General features: G+C 39.1%; 1 protein-coding gene across 2 annotated transcripts in view; it reads left to right on the forward strand.

Annotated features, from left to right (window-relative positions):
• Positions 1 to 12,658, forward strand: part of cdk13 (cyclin dependent kinase 13) — a 30,404-nt gene that overhangs the window by 5,479 nt on the left and 12,267 nt on the right. Inside the window, exons 2-7 of one of the 2 annotated variants that reach the window (XM_079602742.1) lie at positions 3,670 to 3,842; positions 5,150 to 5,516; positions 7,314 to 7,487; positions 7,574 to 7,713; positions 8,894 to 9,064; positions 11,921 to 12,110. In XM_079602742.1, coding sequence (XP_079458868.1) covers positions 3,670 to 3,842; positions 5,150 to 5,516; positions 7,314 to 7,487; positions 7,574 to 7,713; positions 8,894 to 9,064; positions 11,921 to 12,110 — 1,215 coding nt within the window. The remainder of the gene's footprint in view (positions 1 to 3,669; positions 3,843 to 5,149; positions 5,517 to 7,313; positions 7,488 to 7,573; positions 7,714 to 8,893; positions 9,065 to 11,920; positions 12,111 to 12,658) is intronic. The other variant, XM_079602743.1, reaches the window with a different exon arrangement.

Here is a 12,658-nt window from a genome sequence, read left to right on the forward strand (position 1 = left end):
GTGTGTTGCTCTGAGTGAGTTCCCGTAGTGTAACAGCGCAGCGCTTCTGGGGTGTACGTCAGAACGGAGGCTCACTATTGGCCAGCATCACACACATGACCAGCGTCGGCCAATAGTGAGCCTATGGAGGAGTGAGACAGCTCTCAGATTTAATCAAAGATATCTTCATTTGTGTTCTGAAGATGAAAGAACGTCTGACGGGGAACAACATGAGGGAGAGTCATTACTGACAGAGTTTACATTTTTCGGTGAACTGAAACTTTAACTGAAAGCAACTTGCAGAGAAAAAAATATATCAGTTGGGGATGCAAATTATCGATTAATTCATTAATCATTAGTTGACTGACCTTATCGATCGATTAACGATTAACTGATAAGCGGCTATTTTCCTGAGAATGTAAATTTCTCATGGTATCAATAGTGTCTTTAACATAAAAAGCTAAATATTGCTTATATACTGAATACAAATTGCTCAATTTATGTTTTATTGTAACAGTTGTTTACAGATGTCAATTTTCACAAATTCCCATGATCGATGGATGAATGTTTCGATGTCATTGATTATTTAATTATCAAATATAATGACTACTATACAACGCGTCACCAGCGCCGCCTCAGATGCAGAGTGTGTGACTGTGGACGAGCTCTCCCTAAACACACTGAACACGGCAACTAAACCCAATGCACTCACAACCATTTAACACAATAGTGTTCTCATGTTGTGTAATATGTCAGTCCCAAATTATTCATTGTTATTATTAGTCGTGCATTTCTGCTTGAGCCGCGCGCGCTGAATGAATAGCTAAACTTGAGCACCCTAGCGCGTTATTTAACTCAAAGAAACGCATCCTATATGAGATTCATCAGATATATTAAAAATAAACATAATATTACAAATTATTTCTGCACAAAATGATGCGAATGCACAAGTGAACTTGAACTAAGTTACGTGCCATTCATTCAGAATGATCATGTCGTGGACGCGCTCTTCCTGGAGCAACGCGACACGGCAACTAAACTCAAATAATGCACAAAGTTTTATTACAATATTGTTCTCTTTATAATGTTCTGTAATATGACAGTCCTGCCAATACTCATTATCAGTCGTGCAGTGCCGCTTGAGCCGCGTGCGCTGAAGCTGATCACGCGCACTACTGCGTTCATTCAAGGGATGCATCCAATATAAGATAAATCAGATATAGAGGCATACACAAAATAAACACAATATTACAACTTACATTTGCACAAAACAAAGGCTGCGAATGAACACACAAACTTAGTCATAATGAAGGTGTAAAATGGTCCCAAACGCGCTCGCTTGTGTTTCGTGTTTGAGCAGCACGGACGCGCATGAACCTGCTTAATCGATGATCGAGAAGTTGTATCGATTAAATGTATTATCGACAATTAATCGATCGTCGATTAATCGTTGACATCCCTAATATCAGTGCATTGTCTCAGTCAAGATGCACACCAGTAATGTTTCTTTCTAAGGCATGTTTATAAAAGATACTTGCATGTTCTGATCTTGGCTTTATCCCTGTCAGTGAAACCAGGCCTAAGTTTTATAAAGGACTCAGATGTTGTTTTAGGCATAATGCTGTCTGTAATATAAACCTGATAGCCGAACCATAATCTCATTTTGAGAAGCAAATGAAGTGCCACGACTGCGTTGTTATTGGCTGGTTCAGTCATAATGTGGCTTTATCCGTCTCACTGTCAGGTGATTAGACGACCAAATAGAGACGGTGTTTTAAACTCGAGGTTCAGTCAGAGGTTTATCTCCCATCGGACGCTTCTGTTAATGGTAAATTGTTTCGGAATAAAAAGCTGTTTGTTGTTTTTAAATAAAGGACACAGGAAGTTTGTGGTTGCTTTTGGAAATGCCCCTTTGGTGATTAAACATGTCTAAGTTTTATATTGTTATGTAGTTTTTGCATTGTTCCATCTTTCCTTAAAGCAATAAGTCTCTTATAATGATTAAATGCAACTTGCATTGTGAAAAAGTTAAAAAGTGGCTTCATATTAAGTACAGGAAACCAAAGTTTATCTGATCTATGTATTTAAATATTGCTTTGATCTAGAGAAACCATCAGATCAATGCTAATGTTTTCCATGTTGAGCTGATGGTTTTAGCAATGCATGTGTGTTTTTATTATTCGTTCTTCAGATTGATCAAATAGCCAACCCAAACATGGTTATTCTGTTGAAGTTACTCGCCCTCATGCTGATCAGAACACGTGTTCACAAGTTTGGGGTCATCATAGTCATGTGATCGTGATCCATCGCTGTGAACGAGGCTTAAAATCATCATTGTAGAAACTGTGTCTTGAGTGGTTAAGACGCACAAGAACCAATGATGTCTAACCTGATGTAATACTTTTCAATATAAGTGTATGTGAGTGTGATGAATAAACATGCGCATCATACATTTTAAAGTCGAGGTGGATTCTGATTGGCTGTCAGTGTTTATCGTTCATCAGCGGTTCTGAAAGGGATTCCAACTAGGGCTGTAAACGATTAATCGAATCCAAAATAAAAGTTTGTGTTTACATAATATATGTGTGTGTATCGTGTATAATTATTTTGTATATATAAATACACACACATGCATGTATATATTTGAGAAATATTTGGATTTATATACTGCATATATATTTTTATGATATATAAATAGAACTTTTTTATATATAAATAACACATTTTTCTTATATATATATATATACATGCGTGTGTGTGTGTATTTATATATACAAAATAATTATACACAATACACACAGGCTATATATTATGTAAACACAAACCTTTATTTTGGATGCGATTAATCGCGATTAATCATTTACAGCCCTATTTCCAACTATTTTGTTCCTCTTGTGTTATTGTTATAGTTGTGGTGTCTTCTTAAAGAAATTATTACTTTGTCTTTGACACAATTCTAATGCGTGACTTCAGAAAAAGGTGCACTTGTATTGACTACTTCCTTGTTACTTTTACAGTGCTTTATTGTAGTTATGGTTTGACAGTCACAAAGCATGTGCAAAAAGCATGAAGGGATAATTCAGACAAAAATGAAAATTCTGTCATTTACTCGTCATACCATAGACTTTAGTTAATCTTCTTAATGCAAATTTGGTTTCTAAAAGTTTCCTGAAAAGATCTAAAAATGTCATAGGCATCATAAAATTAATCCATATGAGTCGAGCATTTTATTCTAAGTCTTGTGAAGTAATAAGATTGTTTTACAGATTTAAAGGGAGGTTAATAAAGGCCTCAGAAGCAAAGTGATGCATTTGTGTGAGAAAAATATCCATATTTATAACTTTACGGCAGTCGGAGGAGGAGTAAGCTTAAGCGTCGATGCGTTCGTGTCTGCCGAAGCTAGTTATTTTAGTCGATGAAGTTTTAAATATGGATATTTTTCTCACACGAACGCATCACTTCGCTTCAGAAGGCCTTCATTAACCCCCGCAGAGCCGTGTGGAGGACTTTTATCATGAATAGATGCGCTTTGATGGACTTCTTAACATTGACTCCCATTATAAAGCTTGGAAGAGCCAGGACATTTTTCAATATAACTCAGATTGTGTTCTGAAAGAAGAGTCTTATACACCTAGGATGGCTTCAGGATGAGTAAATCATGGGCATTAACTCTGCTGTTGCTCTTCTCAGGCGTACGGGAAAGTCCCGCAGCCGGAGCCCGTACCCGTCGACCCGCCACTCCCGGTCCCGCAGTCGCCATCGCCACTCCCGGTCCCGGAGCCGGCCCTCGAGCCTCTCTCCCAGCACACTGACCCTGAAGAGCAGCCTGGCCGCCGAGCTCAGCAAGCAGAAGAAGGTGAAAGGTAAGAGACCCACATACATTACTTCATTGGGGAATTTGAGAGATGAAACCATGCTGATGACCTGGGTCTGTGATGGAGTCGTGAGTTTGAGGTCGTGTTGGCAAAAGTACCGACTTCGATACCAAGTCGAAACTGAATTTTTTTAAATGTGAGGCGTTGAGCGGAATCATAAACGCCTCTGATTGGCCGTTGTGTTCACGAGCTCATCAGATATGTCTGTGATTGGCTACAATGATCAGCGCACGGAAGTGTTTGAGTTTTTTTTTTTTTAAACGTGAGCTTTTGAAAGCACAAGCAGGCGTCTGTCAGCACCATTGAACAAATAATAATTCAAGGTCCTGGAAAGTTTTTGAAAATAAACATGCATAGATACAGGGCCTTAAAAGTGCTTGAATTTATTTTGTGCATGAAGTTTTCTGGGAAAAAAAATCCATATTATTCCCCTCTGGTCCGCCAATGTGTTATTTCACCGACACCTCATGGCCTATGCACTAGCTTGCTTTATTTACGTTAGTTATGCGCATTTATGGTTTATTTAGGTACTTTGTGTTGTACGATGCCATGACGTTCAAGCGCACAAAACTACTACAATGGTACCTCAACGCTTGTTGTTGGACACAATAAATGTGTCCCCACATTAAGGGCACTGGACCTGGTAAGTCCTTGAAAGGCTCTTGAATTTGAAGTTAACCGAGGTGTGGGAACCCTGTGTATATTTTCATGTTTTTAAAGCGCTGATCATTGTAGCCAATCACAGACAGATCTGATGAGCTCGTGAAGACAGCGGCCAATCAGAGGCGTTCGTGATTCCGCTCAAAGCGGCACGTTTTTAAATTTCAGTAACACTAGTTTGACGTGATTAAACTCGAGGTTCTGTGGGGTCGGACTGGATCGAGTCCATTCCTAGAACAAATCTTTGGGGTTTGGACTGATGGGTTAGTGAACCCAAGGTGACCCCGTGAGTCCTAGCGCTCCTCCTGTCCGATTTAAGGGAAATATACATCAAATATATTTCTTAAGCGCACAGAAAGAGCGCCACAGACAGTGTAATCACCATGGGAAATCTCACAGTAAAACTGGGAGTTGTGAAAAATATGATACACCGGTGTTTTCCCAGATGAGAAGTTTATCTATGCAACTTATTACTCTTTTATAACTGTATCATATATCTCTTAATTCCTTTTATAACAGTTTTAATTTTCCTTGCTTTTATTTTGTGATTATTTTAATTCTGCTTAAAGCACTTTGAATGGCCGTAGTGTATGAAATGTGCTTTATAAATAACCTTGCCTTGCCTCACCCGAAAGCCGCTGAAGCCGCTCGCGTCAAAACCTCCAGCAACGCCTCGACCCCGACCAAAGGCTCGTCGTCCTCCAGCGCTCCTCAGCCCAACCCGGTGTCCAACCACACACTCAAGAAGACCCGGCCCCCCTCGCCTCCGCCGGTGTGTGAGAAAGGCCCCAGAACCCCCGTGTCCAGCCAGCCTCCGTCTCCTGTGGAGCGACCCAAGAGGAGCGCAGACGCCGCGCTGCCCGCCAGAGACGCCAAAGGGAAGGAGGACAAGAAGAAGGGAGGACCGGTCATGCCGGTGAAGGAGAAGGAGCGAGAGAAAGCGGCTGTAGCCTCTCTTCCACCGGCTCCCAACAACCTGGATCATGTGGACGCAAGCGACAGGTTTGTTTTCTAAATTCATCTGTGAAAATATCAGAAATCGCTAAAGAGTGCGTCTGAATATTTCGCTCACGGAGCTGTAAAGAGTTCCTGAAAACAATACTTGAGTAAAAGTACAGATACCTTACAGTGAAAATGACTCCGTTACAAGTCATCAGTTGACCATTCGCAAAGACCCGCCCCCCTTAGTTACTGTTGCTATGTCCGACGCCGCTCACACACACACACATGTTCTCACGCAGTGAAAAACACATCGCGGAGCAGAGAGACACTGACACACACTGACAGACACAGACCAGCTTACTTTTCGGTTTCTTTTGATATTAAACATATTAAACAAAGTCTCACCTTTCAAATTTGGTCATTTTCTAAAATAAATGTGAACAATAAATAGCGATTTGTGGCTCTTTAATGTGTGTGTCAGATCGCTGTGTCGCCTCAGTTAAAGCCGCTCGTGAACCGATCATCTCTTCCTTCTAGTTCATTTATAGCATCAAATAAACATGAATGAACATCAGAAGGAATGTTGTTTTAACCGCGGAAAGACGTCAGTACACTCCGCTTCTCAAGCTCAAATCCTCACATGTTAATCTACTAACTCTCCTGACTGCTCTGTCGGACAAAATGGCGGATGGCGAAGTATGATTGGTCAGATCGCCTGTCAATCAAGCTCCCTGCGAAGGGTCAATTCCAAAACGACTTGAGTAAAAGTCTTAGAGTATCTGATTTGAACAGTACTTCAGGGTTTTACTCGTACTGAACGTCGGCTCAAAGATGCACTAGTCCTCGACACCTAAGAGACACGCCAGTGAAGATAAGAAACGATGTATTTGTACAATACTACAACAGGTTTCTTTTCTAAATTCATCTTTAGCCCTATTCGGACAGGACTAGTGTAACATGGAGAGGTGGGGTACAGTAATTCTTACCAGAGCTTCTCTGTGACTTTAGTCCCGTCCCAATGTGCATCTCAGTGATCATCACGGACAACATCAGTGAAGGTTACGGCGGCGTTTACTTTCAGTAAAAAGGTCCGGGAAAATTAGCTCAGGTAATGCTAATCCCGTGCGAACAGACCCGCTGTAAACGTACGTAAATATTTAATATTTTCCTGTTTAAAAGTAGTTTTCCGTGTTTTTTAAAGTATGGAGACGCTTGAAAAAGCATTCAGTTGCACGCTGGGACAAATCTGTGGAAAAACTAAACTAAAACACCCTAACCCTAATATTAAAATATTACCATTAAAAAAAAAATGGTGTTAATTTTTTTTTTTTTTACAGATGTTACCGTTTTTGTTAATAAACATAATTTACATCTGCATCCTAACTCAAGCTACTACTATTGTCAACACACTGTCAAATGAGCATTTCTAAGAGACCAAACATGTCAAATTATTAATATTGCAAACTGTGTGGAAGATGCATGTGCCATCAGGCGACACAAACCGGTGTCAAGGAAATGCAGAAACTATAAAATACATTTTTCTATTAAGATATTTATTTTGTTGAGGGAAAAATGACTGGAAAAGTGTTAAGAATTCAAAAACATGAAGTGTTTGTCATGTTCTGACAATAAAGATCAGTTTAAAAGCACAATTAATGCTCTGGTTTCTACAACTTTCACTTTAGGAGCAAAAATCTGCCTTTAAACTTGGAAGAAATATAGATTTGACATTTATCGCTGATAATTATCAATATCGACTGATATGATTTTTTTTTTATTGTTTTGGCCATATCACACATATATTAGCATTGTTGTATTGTTTATTGTTTTTGATGGCTTCCTTTCCTTCAATGTCAGCAGCTTGAAAGACTCTTCAGCAACTACAGGGAAAAAAAACTACAAGCCGGAAAGGAAAGCGCGTGCGCTCCTCTCAGACCTGCCTCTTCCTCCCGAGCTCCCGGGCATCGTTCCCGGATCCCCACACAGCCCGCCGGACGAGAAGAAGATGCCCATCCCACGCAAGAGACCGAAGTATGCCACCAAACCATCTCTTCTCACATCATCTCACATTCTCTCTTTAGCAAATGCCAAAATCTGCTTCTCTGGTTGCATCGCAGAATTTGTGGGCCACGCTTTGGAGAGATCAAGGAAACCGAGATCGACTGGGGAAAGCGGTGTGTCGACAAGTTCGAGATCATTGGGATCACTGGAGAAGGGACTTATGGGCAGGTGTACAAAGCCAAGGACAAAGACACCGGTAAGGAAGTTCTCAAAAGAAATAAAATGGATATTGCGATATGGCTTTGCTATTTTCATCAAGCAAGCTGAAATTTATTTAACGCCATTACATATTTAAAACAGTGATATCCTATACTAAACCTAATCTAATCTTGACAAACTATATATCATTTGAAAGCTTACAATCTCTAGTTTACATATTTGGTGACTGATTTTCAAAATAAATTACAGAGGAGCCATAATTTATCAATTTGCAACAAGAATATGTTCATACTCCTAAGGCGTGTTCAGACCTTTATTTTGAAATAGTGATGAACATGAAAAATCATGAAAGAATGGTAGAAACCTCAGTTTGTGTTCATGCCAAGAGTTCAAAAGATAGCATCCATTCAATTATTTTAGAAAAAAAGGTCTGAAAATGTTTTAAATATAAAGAAAACACTAATAGATTCAGCATTAGTGATGTGGCGGCGAGCTATAATGCACACACGTGATCTTCTGTTTCTTAGAGGTTGAGTTCATTAAAAAATCTGCCGAACTTCCAACACTACTTCTGAATAGGATGTCTACTTCATAAATTGTATGAAAATTGTAAAAATAATGGTTCAGACTCAAACCACATATGGAGATGGAGGCGCCCTTATATGTGCAGTAATGTCCACTAGTGGAGAAGTGTGGTACTGCGCCCAAACTAAATCTCACTGAACGCTCATTTTTTGAGATATCAACCTAACATTTGAATTGTAGAATTGTAGTTTTTTTTTTTGTGTGTGTTTTATTGTAAAACACACTCAAATAATCCTAAATCGTTCAGCCCTAAAATGATTTTGCCATTTAATAAAACGGTAAGTAACACTTGCCTTCAGAGTAAAAAATAATTTCTCAGGATTAACTCAACAAAATCACTCTTGAATAATTAATTATGTACTAATATAGCTATTTAAGTCATCTGGTGAAAACTCCTGCATTTTTTTTTATTTCACAATTATATACATATATATATATATATATTGCAGAAAATATTGCAATGTCAGTTTTTTCCCAATGTTGTGCCGCTCTACTCGATGTAAAAGTGTAGTCTTCTCTTCGTTCTCTGTGCTCAAGTTCACGGTGGCCTTAAGAGATGTGTATGCTAACGCAGTCACAGGCCATTAATCCCCTCATGATGCTAATCCATCTCTCCGGCCTCGCTTCCCCAGCGGAGTTGGTGGCCCTGAAGAAGGTGCGCCTGGACAACGAGAAGGAGGGCTTCCCCATCACAGCCATCCGGGAGATCAAGATCCTGCGGCAGCTCAACCACAAGAGCATCATCAACATGAAGGAGATCGTCACCGACAAAGAAGACGCCTTAGACTTCAAGAACGACAAAGGTATGGAAATAACCCGTCTTTATCGCCGGCTCTCAGAGGTGTTCCTCTTAATGTTGGCGTCATCAGGGTTTGAAATGAGCTTTTTCACTCACGGCCAATTTGTCCGTATATATATTACAAAAAAATATATTATAACATTTTATTTTATTATTCAAACTAAATCCTGTCATCCAGCATCTCCTCTCTTCCTCTATTGTAGTGTTAATTTCGTCAGACGAGACGAGACGAGACGAAATATGTTCGTCAACTACCTTTTTTTCCATGACTAAGACGAGACGATGACGAGACTGCACTACTGTTCAAAAACGCTGACTAAGACTAAATTAACATGCATTATTGTTGACGAAAAAAGACGAGACGAAAATGTTTAGCATAAAATAAAAACTAAGATAAAATCTCTCTTCATTTTCGTCTACAATCGTCTCTGCTTTTTCATCAGCTGTACGCCTTTAAAATATCCCGAATGAGTTCGCGCTGATGCTCAAGTAACATTACGAAGCTATGGTGTTTTGGCACATACATTATGCTGGTCACGATTGTATTGCTTCCACTAAAGAAAATAATGCGCTCCGTCTTTACGGTTAGAATCCTGTGTGTGGCAACGATCCATGGCAACGCTCTGTTTTTCATGGCAACGGTGTGTTATACTTAGAAGTGCATTCTTCATTAGAATTCCACCAAGCCATTTAAAAAAAATGTTTTTTAAACATACGCACAGATTGTTACATAAAATGATGTGTGTGCGTAGAAAGAATTTGTCCACACACCGCTCAAAAAAAAAAAAACCTGAGGAGCGTCTAATGTTAGCACTAGGCAGGCTTTTTGTGTTAAATTATATTTCCTGTCGCTGTGCAGGCTTTTTTATTGTACATGACAGACTAATAACCCTTTTCTTTAAAGGCTTAGGTTATGTCCCGTTGACCGGTCCGTTGCATTACGATTAAAAGCAGTATCAATAAAGTCAAAAATGTGATGTTCAGTCAAGTTCGAGTGTATGCGCTGTTCAAACGAGTGTTCTCACGATACACTTTGTTGTGATTCGTGGAGTTTTGACAAGTTTTATAGTCTTGATATTGTTTCTTATTCAAAAGTGGTGACTGAAAAAACTCAGCACCCCCAACTAAACTTCTTCCCGCGCCTTTGAGTCTGTTGGGCCCCAGCTTTTGAATTGTGATGGTTAAAATAAAATACAGAACAGTTTCATAATTTGTAAATGTGTCTCCTAAATCAGAAATTGAAAACCAGACATGTTTAACAGTTGCATTCAACAAAAATCATTCAAAAAGTGTATTTTGTCAGGTAATTATGACGTTTTACCAAAATTTGAGATATGTGAAACACTTTTTTACTGAAATGTTAATCAGAAATAATCTCAGTAATAATGTGTTATTTAAAAAAAGACAATTTTTTTTACTAAAACTTGACTAAACTTGACTAAGATACCTTAAGTTCTCTTTTGACTAAAACTAGACTAAAATGATGAGACTTTTAGTCGACTAAAACTAGACTAACAAAAAAAGATATGTGAATAACTAAATATGACTAAAACTAACAAGGACATTTGGCACAAGACTAAGACTAAATTAAAAATAGGTGACAAAATTAACACTACTCTATTGATCTGTCCTCCTAAAACACGTTTGTGGTTGAAAGGTGAAAAAGTACAAAGAACATCAAAAAAATGTATGATGTTGGATAATAACATTAGTCGTGTTTCCATTCCCCTTTAAATTGCAAATTGAAAATACGCCCAATGGAAACACGTCAATTTCGCAAAAACTCCCATTTATCGCAAAAAAGTTTTTACGCTCACACTTCATTCTATTCTGACGTAATGACGCGGTGTGTTTGGACAGAATACGAGGCTTCTTTATTAAATTTATATAAGACAAAAGAATTACAGGAATACTGGATTCTAAACCTCAAAGAACTCCACAATCAAGACCTCGGAGCAGAAATGAGGGAGAAACACTCACAGTATAAGAGTCTTTCCTCGCCATTAATGATTGGATAACACACCCACGTCTTCTTCCATTAATGATAACGGCCAGTGCAGTGGCTGAGATACATAAACCTATTTTAATTATTATTAAACCTACCAACGTCCATTGCCATGATTTTTGGAATGACTTCTCGTGAGAGGAAAAAATAAAGTTTTAGTCGCATAACATCGGTTAATGGAAACGGCATCATTGCGCATTCGTTTTTTGTTGACATTTAGAAAAAATCAAATCAATCAAAAAAGTTTTGCGCAAATCTGTAATGGAAAAGCGCCTAATGTGTTCTATTTTAACCGCCATTTTTAAAGATCTATTGCGGTTCGTGGCTTCATGCAGTGTTTTTAATAATAAAAATAAAAAACACACAGCTGGACCGACGACGAGGGTCAGGCTTTATTAAGCATATTTGTGTAACAGGACATTTTCTGCGCGTTCGTCCCAGCCGTCTCACTGTCAATGTCCACATCGTCTAATTTTATATCTAGCATTACGAGCTTTCTGAACACACTTTAGTGTCGGTGCTCGTCTCTTTTCTGCAGTTTTGTAAATTTCCTCGTTAGTAAACCAATACATCACAAACAACTGCAGCACAGTTTGAATCTCCTCCATACTTTTTATAAATGTGGCGCTCAAAACTGATTACTGTGCGTCGCAGACTGGGCGGAGCCGTCGAGCGCAGTTTATAATCTTCCCGCTACTTTAGACCGCGGTGTAAACGCAGAAAGCAACCAGTCTGGGGCAAAAAAAGTTCCTGGGACAAATTGTTCAGGGTAATTTCGGTGGAAACGCAGCTTTGGTGTGTTGGCGGGTGTTAATGTCAAGCCCTGTGTGTAACGAGTGTGTGTTGGTCTCACAGGGGCGTTTTACCTGGTGTTCGAGTACATGGACCACGACCTGATGGGTCTCCTGGAGTCGGGCCTCGTGCACTTCAACGAGAGCCACATCAAGTCTTTCATGAGGCAGCTTCTGGAAGGACTGGATTACTGCCACAAGAAGAACTTTCTGCACAGGGACATCAAGTGCTCCAACATCTTGCTCAATAACAAGTCAGTGCAGAAGACATGCACATCGTTTCATACACACTCAGATGAGACTGAGGAAATGAGTCCAAATCATTGTCAAGTCTTCATTTATACAGCGCTTTCAACAATACAGACTGTTTCAAAGCAGCTTTACAGTGATGATAGGAAATTAATAGGAACAGAGATTGTTTTGGCTTTACAGCAGCTCTAGAATAAAGTTATTGTCCAGCGAAAGTTAGTTTTGATTCACTTCCGATGCAAAGATCATTTGTTATTAACTTAGGGGCCGCTAACACGACACCGCTCTAACTGAACATAGAAAACTTTTAATGTGTACAGTTCTGGCCGTTCATTTGCACAGTAACAGTGTTTGGAGCTCGAGAACACACACTTTGAATCTGGTTCCAATGTGCAATTTTTGAGAATTTTAAAACGCTATCATGTCAATGTAAACTTCAAAAACGTGAATATGTGATAACGGAACTAAATTTTCATTGTATCTTCATATTATATCAAATATAACATCTGACTGATGCCTAAATATGTGCTGTCAGGGCCATTTCACAACAAAC

This window comes from Phoxinus phoxinus, assembly GCF_949152265.1.
Source record: "Phoxinus phoxinus genome assembly, chromosome: 24".
Lineage (NCBI taxonomy): Eukaryota > Metazoa > Chordata > Actinopteri > Cypriniformes > Leuciscidae > Phoxinus > Phoxinus phoxinus.